General features: G+C 43.7%; 2 protein-coding genes across 2 annotated transcripts in view; both read left to right on the top strand.

The window, feature by feature from the left end:
* The window catches only part of LOC136436191 (E3 ubiquitin-protein ligase HERC2-like), a 99,404-nt gene that overhangs the window by 24,273 nt on the left and 50,613 nt on the right, over positions 1 to 24,518 (top strand). The window contains exons 21-44 of the mRNA XM_066429972.1: positions 6,334 to 6,507; positions 7,009 to 7,194; positions 7,730 to 7,915; positions 8,319 to 8,410; positions 9,097 to 9,285; positions 10,216 to 10,380; positions 10,790 to 10,915; positions 11,814 to 12,038; positions 12,678 to 12,885; positions 13,551 to 13,633; positions 14,090 to 14,233; positions 14,822 to 14,995; positions 15,729 to 15,865; positions 16,683 to 16,887; positions 17,337 to 17,454; positions 17,895 to 18,073; positions 18,613 to 18,802; positions 19,313 to 19,498; positions 20,020 to 20,201; positions 20,565 to 20,715; positions 22,174 to 22,373; positions 22,665 to 22,889; positions 23,633 to 23,789; positions 24,146 to 24,405. Coding sequence (XP_066286069.1) covers positions 6,334 to 6,507; positions 7,009 to 7,194; positions 7,730 to 7,915; positions 8,319 to 8,410; positions 9,097 to 9,285; positions 10,216 to 10,380; positions 10,790 to 10,915; positions 11,814 to 12,038; positions 12,678 to 12,885; positions 13,551 to 13,633; positions 14,090 to 14,233; positions 14,822 to 14,995; positions 15,729 to 15,865; positions 16,683 to 16,887; positions 17,337 to 17,454; positions 17,895 to 18,073; positions 18,613 to 18,802; positions 19,313 to 19,498; positions 20,020 to 20,201; positions 20,565 to 20,715; positions 22,174 to 22,373; positions 22,665 to 22,889; positions 23,633 to 23,789; positions 24,146 to 24,405 — 4,142 coding nt within the window. The remainder of the gene's footprint in view (positions 1 to 6,333; positions 6,508 to 7,008; positions 7,195 to 7,729; positions 7,916 to 8,318; positions 8,411 to 9,096; positions 9,286 to 10,215; positions 10,381 to 10,789; positions 10,916 to 11,813; positions 12,039 to 12,677; positions 12,886 to 13,550; positions 13,634 to 14,089; positions 14,234 to 14,821; positions 14,996 to 15,728; positions 15,866 to 16,682; positions 16,888 to 17,336; positions 17,455 to 17,894; positions 18,074 to 18,612; positions 18,803 to 19,312; positions 19,499 to 20,019; positions 20,202 to 20,564; positions 20,716 to 22,173; positions 22,374 to 22,664; positions 22,890 to 23,632; positions 23,790 to 24,145; positions 24,406 to 24,518) is intronic.
* LOC136436185 (tripartite motif-containing protein 2-like) lies at positions 825 to 5,279 on the top strand. Its single transcript, XM_066429965.1, has one exon. The coding sequence runs from the start codon at positions 1,099 to 1,101 to the stop codon at positions 2,899 to 2,901; it is 1,803 nt and encodes a 600-aa protein (XP_066286062.1). The 5' UTR covers positions 825 to 1,098; the 3' UTR covers positions 2,902 to 5,279.

Raw genomic sequence — 24,518 nt, 5'->3', positions numbered from 1 at the left:
GTAGGACAAGGATGTTTCTTTTACTCAAACACATAAAGAGTCCATGTTGAGTCTGTATTTTGCTGATGCAGCACAGAAGTCAAAGATTGTGAACCTGGCATAGGTTACCGTTAAGTCGTAATCAGGACATAGGGACCGACCAGTAACGGTAATTGGCAGTGTTGGAATAGTGTCACCACTCACCGTGCCATACAGTTTGCTGCTACGGACAGAATGGTTAGGTCAATGGGATAAATCCAAGGGACTGACAAAAATAACCACTATATACATGTATGGCTGGATAGCTGCAATGCATACATGTAGGTGACCGCCAAATTGAATACAGTTTTGACTGTAGTTATGGAGAAGGATCGGTTTCGTTCCCAGTCAAAAAGAGTGGATTTTGACCAGTTTTGCTTTCTTTACAGATTCAGTAAAATCTTGGCTATTGTATCATCGTATTTCATTTATTCAATCTCCATTAGTGTACATTTCTTCACTGGTCCTCCTGGAGTCATAACATAATTAAAATGCTACCATATGATACACATAACCCAAACCTAAACTAGGAATTCAACAACAATTAGAAAATAGGTCGGAAATGGATTAAGTTCTAGTGGACTATGTTAATTCATTCATTTTGTAAAAAAAAAGATTTTGGGCATGTCAGAACTATAACTGGATGGCCACTGAAGGTTGATTATTATTATTCATTTTTTCATCTATATTCACTTAATATTTAATGAGTATAAGGCAAAAAGCACAATTGTTTATATAATGCCTTCAACTCGATTGATTTTTCTGCATGGCTGTATTGCAACTCACAAGCTCATTTGCCCAGAGCAAATATGCTAAAAGCTGGACTTTGGTCAAGGCTGCCACATAAGCAGGGCGTAACAAACATGGTTGCACCGTATGGAGTTGGAGACACGATTCAGGGAAACGGTAACTTGTAGCATTGGACAAGGACTTGACACAAGCACTGGAACTACATTTTGGAGCATTGGTTACTTTGTCGGGTGAACTGTGGGACTTCTTCTGTGTAAACAAGGACTGGCATTCCCTGGTAGACAAGTGACACTGAAATTGAGTCAACAGTAAGTTGGACAGGACAACAAAATGGCGGCTGCACCGTTAACTTTGGGGGAGCAAATTCGAGAAGAACTGACCTGCAGCATCTGTCTGGAGCTATTCACCAAGCCAAAGATGCTGCCCTGTCAGCACACCTTCTGTCAAGACTGCCTTAAGGACATTGCAGGGGATAAAGAATGCTTCCAGTGCCCAAACTGCCGTCGGCGTGTTAAGCTGCCACGTAAGGGGGTCGCAGGTTTGCGTGACAGTCACCTGGTCATGAGTCTGTGTCAGAGACTGCAAAACCAGGCAACACTGTCACAAGAAACAACGGAAAAATCCCAGTCTGAAAACAAGTGCGATCTGCACCCCTCTCAAAAATTCAGCCTCTACTGTAAACAATGTAGCACACCAGTTTGTAATGAGTGTTTAGATGAAATGCACAGTGATCATGTCACGATAACCCTGAAAAAAGCTGCACAGGAAAGGACGGCTCCAGTGGAAGCACTTGTTGATGAGGTGTCTAACATTGCAGTGTCTTACAGTAGTCTTCTTTCTTCTTATAGAGAGACAATAAAAAGCCTTGAGTTACAGCATTTTCAGACACGCAACAGCATTATTCAGGCCTATGAGGAAATGGTGCAAAAACTCACAGACAACAAAGATAATCTCTTGTCTAAATGTGACATATATTTCGCAAAAAATGGGGAAGCCATTTGTAAAGAAGGAGTAAGCCTTATGGTACATCAACCAGTACATGAACTGTCAGTCACCTACCAGCGTGCACTGCTGGCTTTGAAGCAAGGAGGGATCGAGCTACTTAGTCAGGAAACCATTTTAACAGACCTCGTCAGGAAGTACAGAGGAAAACCAGCACCCACTCCAGTACAAACCCAGCCTGCTGTCTTTCAGCCCGCAGATACCCCAGTGCCAGTATTGGGACATGTGACGAGCCAGTCTCTCCCAGCAGCACCTACATGTGGTGATGTTGTAGAAGAGGACATAGTACATGAAACAATAATATTTGGTAGGGTGGGCTCAGGAAGAGGACAGTTTAAGGGTCCTTCTGGTGTTACAGTGTCAGATGAAGGGGAAATCTTCGTAGCAGACTTTGAAAACCAAAGAATCCAAGTTTTCACCCTGCAGAAAACATTTGTGCGACAGTTTCGAACAGTTGTATCCCGTTCCTATTCTTTTTTCTTGTTTCTTTCTGGTGAAGTGAAGATGAACCCAGGTGATGTAGCTGTTGATGGGCAGGGGAACTTGTGGGTGGTGGGGAGCACAGACTCTGATGATGAGTTTGCTGTGCAGTACAACAAACAGGGCAAGGTGCTGAGGAAGATTGACCTACAGAAGACAGGGTGGCTCAGAGGGATTGCTGTTGACACCAGGAAGAACCACATCCTCATCACACAAACCATAGAATATGAGAATATCACACAGGCCGAAGTTTTGGTGTTCAACCTAGAAGGGACACTTGTGAGAACTGTGGGTCGGCAGCAAGGGATGGAAAACCCACATTACGTTACTTTGAATGGGAAAGGGAACATTCTTGTGTCTGACTTTGGCAATCACTGTGTCTTTGTGTACAGTGAAGATGGAGATTTTCTGTTCCAGTTTGGAAGTGAGGGAAGTGGTGAAGGTCAGCTGCAGGATCCCCGTGGCATCTGTACAGACAGGGCAGGTAACATTATCATAGCAGACAGTGGAAACAACCGTGTGGAGCTGTTTAGCAAGACAGGCAAATTCCTCAGACACATCGCTTCAGACATGGAGGATCCATTTGCTGTTGCCATGGCACCACAGGGAAACCTGGTGGTGACTGAATCTCAATTATCTAACCCTGTTTGATCAGTGGCAGATACTGTCGTTCTTGAAGAGGACTGATTATAGACACAAGGCAACTATCTAGACTTAAGAACTGAGATTTAACAGTGGTCAGTACTGACCAATAGAGGCCATGAGTTGGAATGAATTGATTCTTGATGTAAGAACTGCAACGTCTACACAATATTTCAAAATGCTGTGCAGGAGAATGGTTTGACATCTGACCGCCAAACCCTGCGACCTGCCATGGATAACAGCTACGATTATGGATAACAATTTTGACATTGATGCGCAAATCTGTTTTTGCTCTGTACATACTTTTGAATGTATAATTGTTTGTATGTATGTACATGTATATACCTAGAGTATCCCTAAAAAGTAGTGCCTAATCACTGCAAAAGCCACCCTGGTAAAAGAAAACAGAAATAGCTAAATAAAAGTAAGATCTGCATCCAGTAGTAGCTGATACGCAATTCATTTCAAGTAGTAATTTGGATACATCAACTGCTATGAAGTTTTATTGCCTGTAAACTGTTTGTTTTATTAAGTGAATAATTTCAAACTCTTCTACCTGAGGTACCGGTAGAAGAGCCAGAGGAAATGGGAGTTGTAAGGTATTTGATATGGATGTTCACTTGCAGTGATAAATCTGTGTACATTGTAGATATCCTCAATAGATGACCAACCTTGGTTGGAATTATGGTTTAGGAAAGCAATACTTGGCTTTGACATAGAAAGGGCATGTCATCTTGTCAACTGCTATGAATAGTATGATCCAGTGTTCTCGCCAGCGCCCGTCCTCCCGTCATTTGACGGGTTTTTGTCGCTAATGACGGACAAAATTTTTGCCCAACCCGTCATTTTTAATGGACAAAAATAAAGATATTTAAACAGAGCTTAGAATTTTCAAAAACTCCAAAGGATCAGCGGAAGTTTGTGACGAGGGCAATCTAGATCATTTCTAATGTCCACTGGCGACAACCCCAGCAACACACAGAGAGCGCCGTGGTGGTTGCTAGTAATATTTTGTGGCCGCCGAAAACTCGGCGTCATGCGCCGCCCTCCCCACTACAGTTTTGGCCGGTCGCATCAGGCTGACGTTTATTTCTGTTTTGTCCCTCTCGGTTCGCCGTCAGTTAATGTCATCAAAGAAGCCTTAGAATTCAGAAATACTCCTATAGCTATCAGGCTTTCTGTAATCTGTGTAAACAGTATTAAAGTTTTAAGCCGCGGCGGCTGAGTTACATGCGCTTTCTTCCCGCCAGAAATGGTAAACAGGCGTCAGATATTGTATTGTAATCCACCAATCACAGCGCACGTATCCGTCGCGTCAAGAAAAAACGACCAATGACATGCGAGTCTCACTACTCGCGAGATTTCAGCTAAGCGTGAATTTGCGAGATGTTAGGGGAATGGCGGGGATCGCAAGGATCTCACGACGAAGCGGCTGTTGGAAGGCTTGAATCGACAACTTTTGAACACATTCAGTGCAGTTACCGGAGAAATTAACCGTGGAAAATATGGAACAAAAAAATGGACGTCTTTATTGCGTTCTTTCTCAAAGTAGGGTGTCAAATTCCTCATTATGTTCAATAATTACAGGGCGCATATGGAACAAGTGTTGAAAAGTTGTGTTTTATTTTTACCGACTTATTCTGTGTGTATTTTTTGTAGGACGTAGCTGATACGTAGTAAAGTTTTGTTGAGCTAAATTTTATTTTCTTTGCCGATTGTATACAACATAGAAGTGTAGCTTGGGTGTGAACATTCGATATTACCGCGATGACGGCGCGCCTCCCCAAAAAATCAAGCCTGAAACCCTTGTGTAATTTTTCACCGAAAGAGATGTCATTAAACTCAGCTTATCCTACGAGGAAATTTGCCCCTCAAAATGCAGGAAATAGCGTTTCAGAGGGTCTAGATTTCAAAATTTCCCGGGGGGGAATACCCCCGGACCCCCCTAGAATGGTCACGCCTCCGGCGCGACGCCTCGCGCCTTCGGCGCTCGATATGTTCTTCCCTGAAGCAAATTTGAAATGACGGGTAAAAATTTCAGGCTGGCGAGAACACTGGTATGATCTACATGTAAGAGTTAAAATGTGCTGTTTTAAGAAAGAAAATAGCTGCAGAATTATACGCATGTCCATTGATAGTAAAGATACAGTCAGATTCTAAGATTCTAATTGATAGTAAAGATACAGTCTGATTTTAAACTTGCTGAACCAGGGCCCAATTTGACCCAGAATGTCTCTAATATGATATTGTCAACTGCTAAGAGGAACCTATATGTCCTGTCAATTTGTTTGTTTTACTTGTTTTAGGTTTAGAAAATCCTTGAAAATCTGAAAGGTATATAATTATTATGTTTTTGCCAACTTAAATAAATCTGTCTCTCTGATGAATTTGGATACTTGGGTTGTTTTTATAAGATATTCAACCTTGGAAGTGCAAGTTCGAGGTCACGACTCTGTCACTTGGCTCAAAATAGGACAGTTTTTGGTACAATGTACACCACAATGAATTAGTGCCCAATGGCAGCTACTTCAGTTCTTTAACCTTAAGGCCATCAATTTCAAACTCACATTTTAGCATCTGGCTTAATGACGATTTGGAGCTTCTTAAATCTTAACCCTTTAATGCTATTTTCAGGCAAATTTGAAAGGTCTATGACACAAAAATACAACATTTTCTGATTATCTTCAGTAATAATTTATAGTATCCTTCAATAGACTTGAACATTTGCACTATATTTACTACATATGCACTCATCTGGTGTTATTTTACATCAAACCATCCAAGATCATATTTCCATATCACTTTCTGCTGCCAGGTAATTAGATTAAACATTATTTCTTCGAAGACATCACATTGAACATGGAAGCCAGTTCACTGACGAGACACTGTGACTCGCTAAAAAGTACTTTTGAGAAGCAAACAGTGTTGATTCTTTGTGACAATTAGCAAGATATTACAATTTTTGCCTACCAAAAATGATTTGCAAGACGTGTTGCCAGACTATGAGTCGTCTGCCCTGTTCAAGGTGACGTCATTAAAGAGATAAAAATCACTTTTTAGTTTGGCCTTATATATCACTGCGTATCACTGCATTCCATGTGAACCCCACCCCAATCCTCACCCCCTGTTCTCCACCCTGTGCCTGTGCTGAATGAAGGTCCTGCTGTCCCTGTAGATCTGGAGCTGCTTGGTGCTCCAAATTGTGATTATGTACAATTTGAGATTGATATGACAATACAGTGTTTGTTTTATTTGCTTCCTGAAAACATGCAAGCTGCGTTGCCAAGCTCTGATTCGGCTGCCGTGTTCAACATGAGGCACCCAAAGTAATAATCAATGTTTAACTTGGCCTTATATATCACTTCATATCACTACCTTCCATGTGAACCCCAACCCAATCCTCAACCCCTGTTCTCCACCCTGTGCCTGTGCTGAATGAAGGTCCTGCTGTCCCTGTAGATCTGGAGCTGCTTGGTGCGGGGTCCTTGCTGAGGAAGTACGTCTCTCTGCTGTGCATCCACGTGGCGGACGTGCTTCCCGTGGCCGCTAGCCTCGCCGCCATCAGCGCCAAGCACTTCGCTGTGGTGTCCAGCGTCCTGAGTGCAGACCTCTCCGGTAAATAATTGTTGTAGGCATTGTATAGTTTTCTGTGAATAGTTTCATCACGTAAATCACCTGTTAACAATGTTCTTTATATACGTGTCCAACCAAAACTTGCTAATTAATCCATTGTGTAGTTTTGTTCCGTTTCCTTCCAAGCTTACTATATCGGTCGATGAATGTGTTATGTCATTCTTGAATATTATCAGATTCTTTTATTTTTCAAAAGAAGTGTTAAGTTTTCCTTATTCTTGAACAATAGTCCCTTCTATGGTTCAGTTCAATGACTTGTGGTTCTGTCCTTGGTGCTGAACATCTGTGAGGGAGTGAGGGCTCTACCATGGTGAATTTCAAACTGTGGTGTTGCTATTTTAGGAGAGCTTCTGGTCCTGCTGTAGACTCAGGCAACAGAGGTACCATGTGTGTTATGTTTCAGGAGGTTTTTAGAGGCTCTAACCGTACCGTTGATGTTTCAGGAATGCTATTGGAGTTCTAACTTTACCACTGCTGTTTCAGGAGTTCTGCTGCCAGAACTGGTGGTCTGCATGGTCCTGTTGCAGACTCAGGCTGCTGACGTGCTGCAGGAATCTCGAGCCATCCAGCCGCTGGGAGGACTGCTCGAGCTGCTGGACCGGTATAACCGGCTGGCGCCCGGGCTGGAGAGGGACGATGGGGAGGACCTGGCCTGGCCGGGGGTGCTCGGTAAGCTCAGGAACCTTACAGTCTACTGTAAATGCAGAAATATTTGCGGGGATTTAATTCCGCAGGAGGGAGAAAATGAAGTGTTCGCAGTGGTTTTGAGTCAGCATTTGAAACAATAGTAGCACTACAGTCACACAATGGAATGGCTTTTCGCAGTGGTTTAAAGTTCCTGGTAAAGAGTTCACCACAAAAAACACTAACAAAAAACCCGTGCGAACATTCCTGCATTTACAGTATGTCTTGAATGTCACCACTGGTATTAAAGGCACGGACACATACTGTTGCAAAGCAACTCTCAACATGGGACCCTCACCTGCTGAACATACCACAAGCATCCCTTGAACAAGGCCAAGATGTGATAGAGTTTAGAGAAAAAAGATGATGGACTCTCTTTTAGAAGAGCAAGCAACATCTCCCTGTAAAAATATACCCTGCTACTGAACCAGCAAGGAAACTCTCTATTTGCCACTAGGGGCACCACAAGGTTCTGAACAAACAAACAAACAAACAAACAAATAACTTTCTTTTTTTCCAGGGACGATATGTTACATCACGGCAGCCACCAGGCCCAATGAGGATGTCCAGCTGATCCGTAAGGCCGACCTGGAGAACCACAACAAGGACGGGGGCCTGTGGGTCGTGATCCACGGCAAGGTGTATGACGTAAAAGACTTCCAGCTGCAGGCTCCGTGTGGCAGCGAGAACCTGCTGGAGTATGCTGGTGAGGGCTTCAGTGTAGTTTGATTGTTTGAACCTTTCTTCATACATGAAATGCTCAAATTGGTCATTTTTATTCATGTCACGAGGGAGGAGGTGAGTGTTAGAGAAAATATAACAATTAGATACAAATTGCATGATTAAAAGACAGATGAATGATTACTATATTGAAAATACCCAAGTACAAGTCACACATGTGACACATGTGAATACTATATCCTCCCTCGATCATCCCTTTGTGGCTGATTATAGAGGTTGGGATGAAAAATGTGGTTTCATCCTGGAGATGCCATGAAAATGTGGCAATTAGTTTCTTTAGATTATCAGCATCATTTTTGTAGATGGAGGAGTGTGCAGTTTATAAAACAATCCATATGTGTAGTGAAGAAACTTTGTCTTGACCACAGCTCGAGATGCCACAGAGGCATTTGAAGAGGCTCACCACTCCCAGGAGGCACGGGACACCATGCAGGCTTTCTTTGTCGGGGTGTATGTGGAGGTATGTCTGTCCCTCTATCAATGTCATGATACACTTTGATTCTTTCATATGCTGTGCTTCAAATCTATTCCCCTTGCACCGTTCAAGCTGTATCACTGGATGCATCCATAACTGTTGCCAGATAAAATAAGATTAAAATCTTCAATTTGTAATATGAGTGTGGAAAAAGAGTTTGATATTATTAATCTCAAGTTTTCAGATGCTCTGGCTCATATGTGTACACAAATGTGGAAGATCAAGCAAAACATTTTTCTGTATGACCAATCACTTGACCAAGCCCTGGACGAAAAAATCCTGTTAGTTGGAAAGTCTTCTTCTGGTATGAAATGTATCAGTAGAGTAGTAAACAATCATTGCACAGTACTACCTCTAAAAAGTTGAAGTCCATAATGTAATTGTAGCTCAGTGACTTCACAGTTTGTGCATATTCTGCTTTTAGTCGTTTATGTTCATCTCTGTACTCCTGATCTTTTGTTTATGCAATTAATGTAACGAAGACGGTGTCTTATAAGCTCGCATGGGCTGGGTGAAAAATGGCGCAAGACACGGTAATAAAGTTTTCATTCATTCATTCATTCAGTCTAGGTGATAGACGGAAATTATGTAGCTCCAGTTGTGTTACTGAGGGATGAATGTTGTGCAAAAGATGTTGGTTAGCTGAGAAATGAATTCTTACTTTTTGACAGCCTGACCAGGATGTAGTCCACCCGATGGACACCACCACCATCTCCTCCCCGCTGATCGACACAGAGCGCGTGCTCGGGCTGCTGATGGGGCTGAGCGCCAACAGTCAGGCTCTCAGCCTCCCCGTCACCACCATAGAGGACGAGTGTAGCCAGTGGTTCCAGTCTGAGCTCTTCTCTGGGGGGCTACAGGTAGGGGAGATTGTTGACATATATGTAGTACTACTTCTGGTAACTTAAAAATGATGTAATGGGCTTGAGCACCAACAGCCAGGCTCTCAGCCTCCCCGTCACCAACATAGAGGACGAGTGCAGCCAGTGGTTCCAGTCGGAGCTCTTTTCTGGGGGCTTACAGGTAAGGGAGATGGTAGTAGTACTACTTCTGGTAACTTAATATGTACTTTATTATGTACTGGGCTTGAGCGGCAACAGCCAGTCTCTGAGTCTGCCCGTAACCACCATAGAGGACGAGTGCAGCCAGTGGTTCCAGTCGGAGCTCTTCTCTGGGGGGCTACAGGTAACAGAGATTGTTGACTTACAGTCAAACCTGGCACAGGCAACCACCTCCATGCAGTCTCAAGCCACCATAAAACAGCCCAGTATATTTGTGCAAAGTCACCCCCACCCTGTCCTCAGCAACCATTTTTCTTCAGTCCCTGAGTGGTTGCTGATCCAGGTTGACTGTATTACTACTTTTGGTAACTTAAACTGATATACTGTAGGCACTGTGGATGAAGAGAATTTGGTCAGAACTGCGCTTTGTCAGTGGGATGCCTCACTGGTTGATTCAAGGGCCATTTTTTCTTTGCTTTGCATTTTTACCAAGAGTGATAATCAACATCACTCAGCAGTTCCCTCAGAATTCTCTTAAAAGTGAGTCTGCAACCTGTCTATCAATGAGTCTCTGAATTGATGTATAGATAAGTTAGTAAAGAAAGTCACTCTGGTCGGATCAGAAAATATGAGCTACTGTTATGTTTTTGGAGTGGCAGGGCGGGTCCCACATACCGGAGAGTTCAACACCCAGTTTTGCCTTTTCTGTTTAGGATGGGTAGTAGAGTTGCTCGTAGATAACCTCTTTAAAATCCTTTTTCGAACCAGTATTGTTTATTGTACCTACAGTGTTTGCAGCCACCTAACCCATTCCAAGAAGAGAAGGGAGAGGTGCGGTCCAGCGCCACCACCCCTGCCACCACGGTGCCCCCGGGGGGTGAGGACAGCCCCCTGGGGATCAGGAGACTGTCCCGACAGACCTCACAGACAGACCCAGCTAAACCATTTCTGCAGGTAAGGTTTGGGGATTGATACTGACAAAAATACTTCTTCCAATATTTATATATTTATTGGTTGAGCATGTACATTGTATTTACATGCCAGGGTTGCCCAACTTCCAAAGTTCAACTGTGTTGTCAAACTGCAAGGTCACTACTTTTTGGTTTACAAATGCAGAGCAATCTCTTAACTTTTTTTCACAGTGTCATAAACATTCTTCTGTAGATAAGAATATTCATCTGTGTGGTTATCAGATTTTAAACTTTTGTGTTTATTCTAGTAGAGTGCTGTTTTGATATGTTATGCTATTTTTGTCAGTTGCTGTGAGGTACTCATAGATATTGAAGACATACCAAAAATAGCCTGCAAAAAATGTTCACAGAAGTGTCAAGGAGGGTGTGAGAACATCATTGTATTTCCCCAGGCATTGGCTGAGAGCCGTGTCCAGGAGCCTAGTGTGAAGCTGTTCCTCAGCAGTGTGGACCAGTACTGTAAGAACCACCACTACGTCACACCCATCCACTTCCCTCAGGACCACCCTGTGGAGGAGGTAAGGACTCTTCCTTAAGATTCCCAGTGGTTTCTTTAGACATGAAGCAAATGTCTTGCAAGATACCGTAAACCTATTATATTAGAAAATATGCTAAGGATGTGTTGCCATCTTTATATGTTTTTTTATGGGCTTTTTATTACCCTCAATATTTCTTAACCATTCTGAAATTCGAAACTTAAAACTGTTCTTCTGGAAAATTTGATCTGTTTAGTTTAGTAGTGTGTTATTGGCTTTTGTGCTCCAAGATGTGAAAATTATTTTCGTATTTAAAGACAACTGGATAGATAGGAGAGTACTGCTGGAAGTAATCACTGTATCATATCCAGTTGTAGAGATTCAGTTGTCTTTAGATACTGTAAATACAGAAATATTCGCGGTGGTTTTATGTTTGCGGTTTTCGCGGTTCGACCGTTTCACTGCAAGCTTAAAGCCACCGCAAACATTTTTGTCCAATACTGTAGCAGTATGTAACTATAGCGCTGCCGCGAAGTTAAAACCACCGCGAACACTCCGCTTTCACCTTAGCGCGAAATAAAAACTACACGAACTTAAATGCATTTACAGTATTGTTCATCATCATCACCACACAGTTCAGCTGGTACTGATTTGGGCCACCACAGCATTCCACTCTCTACTGTCCAGTGCCTGATATTGTTTGCCTAGATGTCTAACCTTTATCAATGTGCTTGTTGTATTGTCTGTTTTCTTAAGTGGGAAGACTACTGTTGTCCTTGTTTAGTAGTTATTATGCTTTTCTAGGTAAAGGTTTTTGCTGCATTGTCTGTTTTCTTAGGTGGGAAGACTACTGTTTGCCTTGTTTAGTAGTGAGTTATAAGCTGTTGTAGTCCTCTACATGTAGGTGATAGGTTTTTGCTGTACTGTCTGTGTTTCGTAGGTGGGAAGACTACTGTTAGCCTGCCTCCTGAAGCACCTGGACCTGGGCCATGCCGTCCTGACGTTCCTCGAGCATCAGGCTTCCTCATCAGACAGGCAGATTCCTGCAGCAGATCCTGCAGAAACCCCCGCAGCACCGACCCCTGCAGCCCTGCAGGCCGAGCTGCCCAACTCCATAGGAGACGTGTGCCAGGCTGTGTACCGTGCCAAATGTTCTCTTATCAAAGTAAGACAATCTGGGGATTCTTTTCCTTAGGGCTAAGAAAGAAAATGTTGTGTTTCTGGTTACCCCGCCTATCCCAACAAAAACCTGAAAGCCTTTTTTGTGTCGATTGCTAGCAAGGGACATAGAATTTTCGATCTGACATCTGAGTGATGAAAATGTTGTAGAATGCTCTCATTTCTTGTATAGTGTATATCTGTAGAATTAGAATATGATGTTGAAAATACCAATTCACTGATGCACTTCAAACCCTAAAAAATTGTGCGATGATCGAGACAACACCGGGCAACTTAATGCCAAAAATGTCATTTAGCGATTGCAAACTCGTCGGCCGATCAATTTTCGTGCTTTGTGACATCAGCTTTAATGATAGCCACATTGGTGTAAAAAATGTAATCTAGAGCTTGCAGACACGTCAGCTGATCAATTTTCCTGTGGTGTGACAGGAACTTTATGATGTTCACTCTTCCCTCCCAGGCCCATCGTTGGCTGTTCAATTCTCGTGCTTTGTGACATCAGCTTTAATGATAGCCATATTGGTGTAAAAAATGTAATGAAGAGCTTGCAGACACAGCAACGTATCAATTTTGTGTGGTGTGACATTAGCTTTAATGATGTTCAATCTTACCGCTTCCCTCCCAGGCCCATCAAGATCTTGGCAGGTCCTATAAGGAGGTGTGTGCCCCCATGATAGAGAGGTGCCTGTTCCTGTTCAACGAACTGCGACCGGCAGTAGCAAATGAACTGTCCCTTGTACGGAGACTGAAAGTGCTCGCCACGCACACGAGATGGAGAGCGTTCGTGCAGACAATGATCGAAGATAAGAGGAAGGAAAAGCAAGAAGCTGCTGGTTAGCTCTTTCATGATGTAAATCACTTATATATAGCGGCAGGAAAATGAAGCGGTTGGGGGAAAATGGAGTAGGTCACGGCACTTAATTTTAATGGTGGGAGCAAACATCACTGTCTCAAGTATTAGTGATCAAATATTAGCGATGATGAAATTTTAGCTGTTGACTAGTGACCGTTAAATCAGCTAAAATTAAGTTACAGTTAACAAATCAAGAATTACAGTAATCAATAAGAAGCTGAAAATGTGTTTATTCATATTTGGTATATACATTACCTCTCTGGAAGTATTTTGCTGTACAAAAAAGAAGCCAATAGACATGTAGATGAATGCTTGAATTGTAAGAGCCACTAAGTCTTTTTCTAATAAACTCATTCATCTTTAAAACAAATAGATTCTCCCTTCAGCCTCTATTGCCCAAGTTAGTCCTTTCACATGCAGTCAAACCTGCCCAAGAAGACCACTCAGGGGACCAATGAAATCTGGTGTCTATGTGGACAGGGACCAGCAAAAAAAGTGGTCACATTGGTCAGGTGGTCCTTACGTAGAGCTGGTCACTTGTAGAGGTTTGACTGTATATCAATGGCCAGGTGGTCCTTTTGTAGAGGTGGTCACTTTCACAGATTTGACTGTACTTTACTATATTTTTCTGTCCCCCTGCCTCAGCTGCAGCGGAGCTGGCAGCAGTTGCCCTGCAGCTAGAGGAGAAGCAAGAGGCTGCAGTGCTGCAAGAAACAAAGGAAGTTCAGGTTTGTAAACTAAGATGTGTTCATTATGGCTGCTCATCTAGCTCTGTAGCTCACATCATTATGCTCCCCAAATACCAGTCTCAAAGTCCTTCTACGGCAACAGCTTCTTTCCACGGACTGCAAAATTATGGAACCCTCTCCCCAACTGTTTCAAGACTTTAGTCAGAAAAATTTATCAAACCGAAAAGAAAGCTGTGTTCTAGTGACTGTCAGAAAAATTGTTGAGAGCATTTTAGATTCGAGCTAGCTTTATGCCCCTATCTCACTGAACCCCCGGCATAAAGCGTAAAAAGATTTGTTTTTCATCAATGAAATTTGTTGAGCAAGCTGTCAAATTGCTCGGTCGCAGTGAGGTTTCCAACGGGCTCTGGGTCCAGTGAGTTAGGGGCTTTAGCAACAATGGTGGAGTGCAATGGCAATGAATACATGTCAACCATGTTTCTACAACCCACTCAGGAGGATGTTGGTAAGGATGATGAGGTGGAGGCAGAGGAGGAGGGGCAGGGAGACGGGAAGGCCGACGGAGAGGCTCACGAGGAGAAGGAGCAGGAAGATGACCCTGAAGATGTGGTCAGAGAAGTGGCCAAGTTCAAGGCTAAGGTGAACTTTTCATTTTTTATTTGAGTTAGTAATACATAAACTTGAACTGCATCACAGTATTACCTTTGCCAATGGTTTTGAGTCTGTGTGTGTGTTTGCGTGTGTGCATGCGCGTGTGTGTTTGTGCGTGTGTGTGCGTGTCTGTCTGTCTGCTTACCTGTCTGTCTGTCTGTAGACAGCATAACAGTACTCAAGAAGTTGTGGATGGATCTTCATGATATTTAGTGTCATGGACACAGTGGATTGATAACCCACTGCCTCTACAGCCTAAAAAAATACTATGGGACTCCCCTTACCTTTGTTTTAAGTATTCAAGTTTAGGCCACACCAATTTAATTTCTTGGTTAGCGGATTTTTTTTTTAATTCTAGCAAAAAATAATCATGAAAACAGAAGGCTGGGGTGAAAACTTCCACCTGACCCTGTTCACTCCCTGAAATTGTGTGCACCAAAGTACAAACTTTCCTCTGAGATTCTGTTTTCCTGTTGATTTTCCAATGTAACATTTTGTTTTAAATTCTGTTCACCAAGAAATTGAATTGATGTGGCTTTAAGACAACTTCCTTATGGTTTTCCCTCGCCCAAACAGGAATCATGGGACATGATTCTGACCGCCATCACGAGTGCCCGTAACTTCAAGTGGCTGAGACAGCGGCTGACGGGAACACGCTCGCACGCGGCACTCATGAACAAGATCACGGAGTTCGTGCTGAAGGATGGACCCATCGACGTGGAGAAGCTGAGAAAAGCTCTGCACAGACAGGTAAGGGGGACTTGGTACTATGTAGTTTACAGTGAGCAATGGGAATGTACATGTATCTCCATCACATTTTCTCATCTCCTCTATCCCTTAGTCTGACTATTTTACCATTTGGCAACTGTTACGGTACCACTTTAATTTGTTTTCTTTACTGTGGTTATAGGAGGTCTTTGTATGTTTTACATCACGTTTTACCGTTTTTGAAAATCTTCCGCTGGTGGTATTAAGAAGAACATAATCATAATGATGCTACCTAAAGTATGTACATTACATGTATTGAACTCACCAACTGCCATTAAAGACCCTTGCAACCTAGCACTGCAAATTGTAAAATCCAATGCCATCAATATCAACAGAACTGCACTGCACCTATTTCTATTGTGCAGATGTACATATACAATGTACATTCATCACTATTACAGCTTGACTCTTGTACCACCGAAAATAATTTCATCAAGTTGGTAGATTATAGGATATAGGAGATTCTTTGTACACAACCAGGTATTGATCTCACCTGCTAACGTTTCGATGTCTCTCAGACACCTTCTTCAGAGCTTCTGACTGGAGTACTGCTTCTCACTGCTATAAGTAGCTGATGTAGGTGGCGCTTTTGCGGTGAGAACACTGTCTCAAACGTGGCTAAGTTTGTATCCCCCCTCGTCTCGGTTCATCACCGGTGCTGTCTTCCTTATCCAGACCGCCTCCTATATCCTTGACTCTTGTACCCTATCCACAGGTGGAGAGAGCGAGGTTGAGATTGAAAGGTGCCGATGCGATGCTGGAGCTGCTGTCGAAGGACTACCTCATCCCGTCAGTGCGCTACCAGGTGCTGTGTGGCTGGCAGGGCTTGCAGTTCTCCACCAAGAAAATCAGGTATAGAAGATACATCATGTATAAACATCAGAAAAAAAACACAATTTCACAGTTTGGCTTGAATCATATTTTCTATGTTATGAAGGAATAGATAAACCATGAATCAAATCATAACTGATTGCTAGTAGATGTATGGGTCTTTTGACCACCACCTCGCAACCGAGGGTGCACGGGCACCTAGATTTCAGTATGAGGGTGAATAATCAAAAGTGATTGTCTTCATGATTTAGATATCTGCTTTACAGGAATGACCAGGGTAATGGCCAAGTGCTTACCTTGCATTTAGTAGGTCTTGAAATGAGTTCGATCCACGGCCAAGTCATAGCAAGACTTAAGAAATGGCACATGCAGTCTACTGCTTTCTCACTTAGCACTCAGCATTTGGGAAAGAGTTTGGTTGCTCAACACACACCACTACCAGTGGACTAGCCCTTGCTGTTGTGATTGCACAATATTGTGTGGTTGAAACGAAGATGGTCACAGCACTAGGAAGTTTAAAATGACTAACTAACTTACGATAATGTGTAATAGAGAAAAGATAAATTTATGATTTGATGACTTCTGTTTATGAAACAAAGACTTTTTGTTTCCCCAGTGATCCCCTGCCCCACTGCCTGGACAACTACAAGATGTCGGCTCAAGAGTATAGATAAATTTATGATTTGATGACTTCTGTTTATGAAACAAAGACTTTTTGTTTCCCCAGTGATCCCCTGCCCCACTGCCTGGACAACTACAAGATGTCGGCTCAAGAGTATAGATAAATTTATGATTTGATGACTTCTATTTTTGAAACAAAGACTTTTTGTTTCCCCAGTGATCCCCTGCCCCACTGCCTGGACAACGCGTCCCTCATCCCTCCCAACGATCGCGTCTCCCTGGAGATCGCCTTCGGGAAGCTGAATGAGTGGTCCATCTCCACCCTGAGGGACGCTGTGCTCCACGCCGACCACAACTACAAGATGTCGGCTCAAGGAGCGGGGCCGGGCGCCGAGACCTTCAGTCTCGGGATTCTTCCTCAGGTACCTCTTCACCGCATATTCATGACTCCACGAATATGTCTCCCTTGTATGACTACAGTAACTGTACTATTGCAACAAAATTCTTTCAACCACTAGTTTGAAACACTGCAAAATTTCCCTTTTCTTCCTGCTGCAAAACAAAACCACAGCAAAAGTAAATGACAATTTATAGTATCCTGTTTGCAACAGTAAGAGAACTACATGTAAAGGTAGACAAAGGGCATGGTCACATAAGTTGTACAATCCTTGTACGATCGCAAACTGAGGGCATTCTTAGGGAGGACCATATGTGTCCTACAACATAAAGCTGTTATGTTACAAAAAAGGTGGTCTTAGATCCTTGTCGGTAGTTGTTTCTGTCACAGCCTGCTTGAAAATTGTACAACATCAAAATCATATGATGATACGATATATGTGACCATGCCATAACTCTGTATTTCCCACCCCAGGCGAGGTTTCTCCTGGCCACCCTTGGTATGCTGACAATGCCACACCAGGCTACAGGGGTTAGCCAGCTACTGAACAGGGGCGCTCTGGCACTCACACAGACCATCATGAGACTAGCAGGTATGTGTGAATATACAGGAAATGGGAACTACTGTTCCTTTGAACACACTTTTCCCCTGTTCTACCGAAGATGGTTTACTCCTCTATATTCAATCACAATGCTGTATCCATGATTGTGAATGAATGTGATTATTTCTGGTTCATTGACCCACTCACTCACTATCTGGTTTATTTTCTGTTGTTATACAGACAAAAAGACATAACAATTGTATACATTTAAAGCAAGACTTAGTGTTCCTGTAGTGGCGTGTGTAGTGTGTGTTGACTATTCGATTTATAAATGAAGAACTTGCACTTTAAAATTCCTACGTCAAATGTATCTGTTGTAATGATAATGAACAAATGTACTTTCGGTAGCCTCAAAAGAGCACAAATTTAAAGCAGTTGTTATATGCCACACAATGTTCTTGGGTTGTTACAAGTAAGTTTTATTTCCTTAGGTCCCGACTCCCAGCAGGCTAGCGAGGATCCCAGCTGCAACAACGTGGCTGCAGTGTTTGAGGAGAGCCGCAGCAAGCCGCAGCCCCCTCCCGTGCCCATCAGTGGGCCTGAGCTGGCCGCGCTCATGAAGCCGGGGGTCAGGGTGGTCAGGGGTGTGGACTGGAAGTGGGGAGACCAGGTGGGTCAAGAGATAATGCTTTCACATGAATGGCACTGTAGCATTGGAAACGATTTCTAAGTCAATGTATATGTCTATGTCTAATTATAATGTTCCACCTGCAAAATTGTGTTTGTCCCTATTGATGAATTTATTTTGATGGTCAACATGGCAAATCTAAAAGTCGTGAATTCTTCTTTGTGTGTAAATCTGTTGCAAATGTTGCAAAATATCTCACCTTAGATCTGCATGTAAAAATTGTATGGAGTACTCAAGTGATGGAAAATAATCTCCCTATCAGCCTCATTTCAAACTTTAGATAACAGGCATGAGAATGTGCAAGCCCCCAGAAGATGGGGAACAAAAGACATTAAACTGGATAGCGAGTTTGAGTTCTATGCTAAGGCTGGTCTTTGCTTGGTTGTCAGGACGGCCCACCCCCAGGAGAGGGGCGAGTGATAGGAGACCTGGGTGAGGACGGGTGGATCAGGGTGCAGTGGGACACGGGCAGCACCAACTCCTACTGCTGTAACTGATTATGATTGTTGATTGTTTGTCAGGACGGCCCACCCCCAGGAGAAGGGCGTGTGATAGGAGACCTGGGTGAGGACGGGTGGATCAGGGTGCAGTGGGACACTGGCAGCACCAACTCCTACCGCATGGGGAAAGAGGGCAAGTACGACCTCAAGCTGGCTGAGCCCCCGCCGCTACAGGAGAAGGAGGAGGAGGAAGAGACAGACATCGTCCCAGGTGAGTCTTTTAAACTGTAACAGAAAGCACTATCATAATTCCCTTGAAAATACAGGACATTGGCGCTTGTTCTTCTTGATCTTTGGATCAAAACATGATTGGCATCAGGTCAGCTTGAGTGAGGAATATGGCTCCACACTAAGAAGCTCAGTCACAAACTGCAGTCGCAAAAAAAGACCATTTTCTTTCAACTCAGAATATGTATACTAAATATATAGGTAATCGTACTAAACAAGATGTATGACTTGTGCTGCTCACTTTTTATTGAGTAGTTTCTTCTTTGCAATTGGAGGTAACATCTTGAATGACTACAGTAATATCTTTGAACGGCAGTGGCACTGCAGGGCCAGGGTAGTTCTACCTTCTATGTCAGGGGCACTTTAAAGACTGTGACATTGTAGAAGGAAACATCCTGCATTTAGTTGTATGAAAATGTTGGCTTTCAAGTGTTACAATCGGCTTTGGTGTTTAACTCTATTTTGACAGAAGGTTACCAAATTTTTTTGTTAGATTCCAAGAACGCCAAGGACGACAGCACCCACCCCACGTCGCTGATCCGGCGCGCTTGCTCGTCTCTGCTGCGAACCCTGACCATCAGTATGGGCGTGCACGCGGAGATCGTGCAGAGGGAAGCCGTCAGGACGGTGTGCGAGCTGCTCAGGGTGCTGGTGGAGAGTGGAGCCATCGGGGAACAGAGTAAGCCTGTTTGTTTACTTATGTCTGTTCTGGTGGAGAATGGAGCTATCGGGGAATCACAGACATGTACATAGCACATACATGTATGGGCAAGAATGTAAGACTTGTGAAGTTTTGTGATTTTATTTCTGGAAGATCATTGTATGAGATGGTCGTTGACTGACTGTAATTCTATGTTAATATTTAGTATGTATTGTATGTGTCTTCTCAACTGGAAGAGTAGCACTGGCTCATCATCATCATCATATCGGGCAGCTTGCCCGGACTAGGGTTGCTCTTTCCCTCCAGGCAACACGGTCCGCCATAAGTTAGCACTGGCTAGACAGCTAAAAGAGAGACAGAAATACCAATAAACTTGTATCTAACGAAACTAGGAGCAACAGATGTTAAAATGAATAGTGAGTCAGTCAATAAGTGAGTGATATGTCAGGCTTATGAATGTACTAACTAGAGAGTAGAGGCAAAGACCTACTCAATGCGATACATGTGTTGAGTTAAATTCTGATCTTGTTCTGTTGCAGGTGCCCAGTCCAACAGTGGCACGATCGCCTGCCTGCAGCACAGAGACTGGGCCACGCTGGGCTTCATCCGCAGCATCGCTACGTCACCCACCGTCTGCCACGCCCTCAGCACTCCGCAGTGGATCGACCTGCTGCTCAGGATCGTAGGGGAGCAGCCTCTTAATACAGCACTCACCAGACAGGTCTGAATCTTTACTGTATGAGACTCGTAGATTAGAATCCCGTTGCCAATGCTCTCTAGTGAGAGGAGATTTAACTTGTCAAAAGGAAGTACAGTCAAACCTGGCCAGCAAAACAACTGGATAAAATTTGGTGGTTACTTATGAACATTAATTCGAATGGTTGTCACTTGAAACATCCGGAAGTATTTTCCAAATTTTATCCAGTTGTAGAGATTGGATTGTCTTCAGATCAAGCACCATTTAGATGATTGGCCCAGCTTGAGTACCACCAGTACCTTTTTTTTTTTTTTTTCAACCTTTATTTAACCTTGAGAGTACTGTATACAGATACCTTTAAGATGTTTTTGTTATTGTCCCCTGTAGGTTCTGTGCCTGAGACTGCTCCACTCTGTCCTGCCGTCCTGGGAACTGAGTCATCAGGGACAGCAGATGAACAACATCATCAACCAGCTCTTCGGTCTGCTGGGCAGCGTGCTGATGCAGTGTAATGCTGACCCTGTTCTTCAAGCCATAGGTATGCAGGGTTTTTATTACTCCACCCCAAAGGAATAGGGATGTCCCTGTGGCTCAACTGGTAGGAGCCTCACAGTTGAGCTCCTGGTTCCAATTAGTTGGTAACAAGGATACCCTGGTTCAAGTCCCGGGGTCAGGATATCTCGGCTGGGTAGTGGGACTGCACCGTCTTTCGGAAGGTTCAAGGATGTGCCTCAAGCATGTTAAAGGGAAAGTGCTAGCAACCCCTCCCTGTAAAAATATGTTCTGCTACTGAAACAGCAAGGAAAATTGCCGCCCTATGTACACCATTGTAACACCGCCAACAGTATACTATGCTAAAATCCTCTCAGTGTAATGCTGACCCCGTTCTTCAAGCCATAGGTTAGGGTCGTTTGCTGTGTTGGTTAGTGGTGTTAGCAACCCTGGAGTGTAAGGTTGTTGGTTTGAATCCCAGGATAGCTGTCAGTCAGTGTCAATGGTTGTGCACTTAAGGTTTACAGTTATTTGACAACGCATCATGGTTTGCCATGACTAGCAGTCTGTTCCCATCAACGTCTTGGCCCATTCCTTCTTCCCAGACACCTGTAAGAAGAAGACGTGCTCCCACAGCAGCACGGTAGCCAAGGAGCTGGTGTGCCTCCTCAGAAGGCTCCATTAACGTCTTGGCCCATTCCTTATTTCCAGGCACCTGTAATTATAAGAAGAGGAAGGACGGTTCCCCGGCACAATGAACCTGTAAATACTGTATACATAGCCTCTGTCTTCTCTGGCACAACCAGTGGAAGAGTAGCTCTTCAGTGAGTTTGATTTCTTTGATCGACATTACTTTCTTTTCTTTACCCCCAGACACCTGTAAGAAGAAGAAAAGTCCCCGCCCAAAGGTGGCCCTGACATGATCCCACAGCAGCACGGTAGCCAAGTAGCTGGTGTCCCTCCTCAAAACCCTCCATTGACCTTCTCACTGCTGCCTAATTCTGTAAGCAATAGGGAATTGGTACCGAACACCTACTTCAGAGTGTTCAAAGTTAATGTCTTCGCCTATTCCTTCCCCCAGACGCTTGTAAGAAGAAGAAGAAGAAGAGTCCCCGCCCGAAGGTGGTGCTGACGTGCTCCCACAGCAGCATGGTAGCCAAGGAGCTGGTCTGCCTCCTCAGAAGGCTCCATTAACGTCTTGGCCCATTCCTTATTTCCAGACACCTTTAAGAAGAAGAAGAGTCCTCGTCCGAAGGTGGCGCTGACATGCAGCGCGATAGCCAAGGAGCTGGTGTGCCTCCTCAGAAGGCTCCATTAACGTCTTGGCCCATTCCTTATTTCCAGGCACCTGTAAGAAGAGAAATGACTGTCACAGTTCCCCGGCACAATGAACCTGTAAATACTGTACATAGCATCTGTCTTCTCTGCCACAACCAGTGGAAGGGTAGCCCTTCAGTAAGCTTGCTTGGTTTGATCAACATCACTTTCTGTTCTTTACCCCCAGATACCTGTAAGAAGAAGAAGAGTCCCCGCCCCAAGGTGGCCCTGACATGTTCCCACAGCAGCACTGTTGCAGAAGAGCTGGTATCTCTCCTGAGGACACTTCACGGCATCGACTCCTGGAACCGACTCATCAACGACTACATCAGCAGCAACCTCAGCGTCATCGCAGACATCGTCACTGACAAACCAAAACCACTACAGGTAGGGAATTGTCTAGAGCCAAACCTTAAGTACCTTAAGGAACCCACAACGCTTATCAAAAAGAGTTACTGTAGGAGTCCTTCCTGGTGTTAGTGGATTTAGGAAAAACCATGGGGTAGGTAATTTCCCAAGCAGCTTTCGTATCCCCTGCTTCTCCTATTTGGTGAGTTTGTCCTAAATCAAGAAAATTAGAAATTTCTTTCAAGTCTTTGAGTATATTGGACCAGAAGAGCTTCTCATTAAGGAAATCTGGATAAGATACATTTTCTCTTTTTTTCTTCCATTGAGCAGATGTCTGAAGTAGAAGGTCAGGTGACCATCAGCCAAACAGGAGCTGTGCTGGCCGTCCTCGCTGTGATTGGTTCGGTGGACTCCAGAGTGAGGCTGGGCGGGCTTGTGCGCCACGACGAGTGGGGCGTGGGGACGGTGTCGGGCATCCGCCAGAACGGGAAAATCGTGGTGCAGTTCCACGACCTCAAGGCAGCGAAACTCTGCAAGCTGGCCAACCTGTGCCGGGTAAGTCGGTCCAATTGTTTATTCCTTTACTACGATACCCTTCAGTCGTATCACGACTAGTCTTACAGGGTTCATTACATACAAACATACAGATTGCAAGATTAAAAGATAAAAGCATAATAATTACATAATCATAACATAAGATATACAGACTGTTAATTTAACTTACGAACAACTGGTGGATAGCCTTTTATAAGTTATATGGAGCGGTCAGTGGTTTGCTGTTGGGTGGCAAGCTGTTCCATAGATTGATGACCCAGTAGAGAAAGGTTCGCTTTTTGCTGTTTGTTCCATCACAGTTGAGTCCATCACAGTAGTTATTCCAACCAACACTTACACAAAGGATTCATATTGATAAATATTGATTATATCAGTAAGATAACAACAGCCATGATTTGCATGCTACTGGTACAAGATACAGTCCTAATCAGTGATGCCAAGCTGCCAGACCTATGTTTAGTAAAAGCCACATTTTGAGTATATGTTTTTCAACACACCACATTTTTTAGATAAGACTGGATTAAGGATGCACCTCAATCTATGGGTGCCAAAACGCGAATCCCTTAACTCACAGGCTTTCCCTTAGCAACTTGACTGCCAAATAAATGTTGTAAGATGAGAACTTTGAGAACTTTGCTAAATATACTTTTGCTGTGTTTATCAGGTGACTGAAATGTGCTATTTCTGTGTTGCCAGAATTCCAGAATAATTTTTTTTTTCTTTTCCCTTATTCTATTCCTCAGGTAACAGAAGTGTGCTTCAGTGTGGACAAGCTGCCGATGACTGACACCATCCTCAACACCTGGGGCTCCCTGGTTAGTTTGGCCACCGCCGGCTTCAAGCCAGACAGGGAGGGGGGACGCCAGTCAAGAACTGGGACAACCGACAAGACCAGAGAAGGTCAGTTGCTTTGGTTCCAATGTTACCAGGTATTTCATGCTTTAAAAAAAAATCATACCACCTTGTAATGAGAAGATATGCAATGCAACAAACCTATTGTGACGCTATTGTAAGACAACACAGATTTCAGCACCATGGAGAGGATGGAAGACAGCAGCATCAATTTAAAAAAAAAAACTTCAGTTAATTTTTCTGTATTCATTTGGATTAGTGGCCTGTACTTTTGGAAACTTCAGAATCTGTATCTATGTCTGTATTGTGTAGGCCTAATAATGTGCATAGCAGGCTGGCTATGATAGTACATCAAATGAACTGTCAACTGAACTAACAAAGGGAAAATTATTCTTCATTTACAGCAGATGTCATCAACAGAACGTTACTAAGAAAACAACAAGTCCGCTTGGGGCTCCTCAAGGCCTCTGGTGTCTTATTCCACCAGCAGAAGAACCTTCGGCGCATCCTGGCCCTCGTTTCCGCCCTGGACTCGGCAGCGGCCGACTCTGCAACGGAGGAGGAGGGCCTCCCCAAGGAGACTGTGACCTTGATGCAGCAGCTGATGTCTGCGGCAACCCAGCCCTCCCCCGTCAAAGCCATATTCGCAAGGCAGGAGCTAGAGGTGAATTGTATTGATGCTTCGAATGAAAGTTTATCTGTGACAGTGGTAGATGTGGCAAAACATTTTGTAAGATAGTTTTCATTATGCCAGAGGGGCTTGAGTATAAGATTAAG

The sequence above is a fragment of the Branchiostoma lanceolatum genome, chromosome 6, assembly GCF_035083965.1.
Source record: "Branchiostoma lanceolatum isolate klBraLanc5 chromosome 6, klBraLanc5.hap2, whole genome shotgun sequence".
Classification (NCBI taxonomy): Eukaryota; Metazoa; Chordata; class Leptocardii; order Amphioxiformes; family Branchiostomatidae; genus Branchiostoma; species Branchiostoma lanceolatum.
This window is presented reverse-complemented; position numbering and strand designations above follow the sequence as displayed.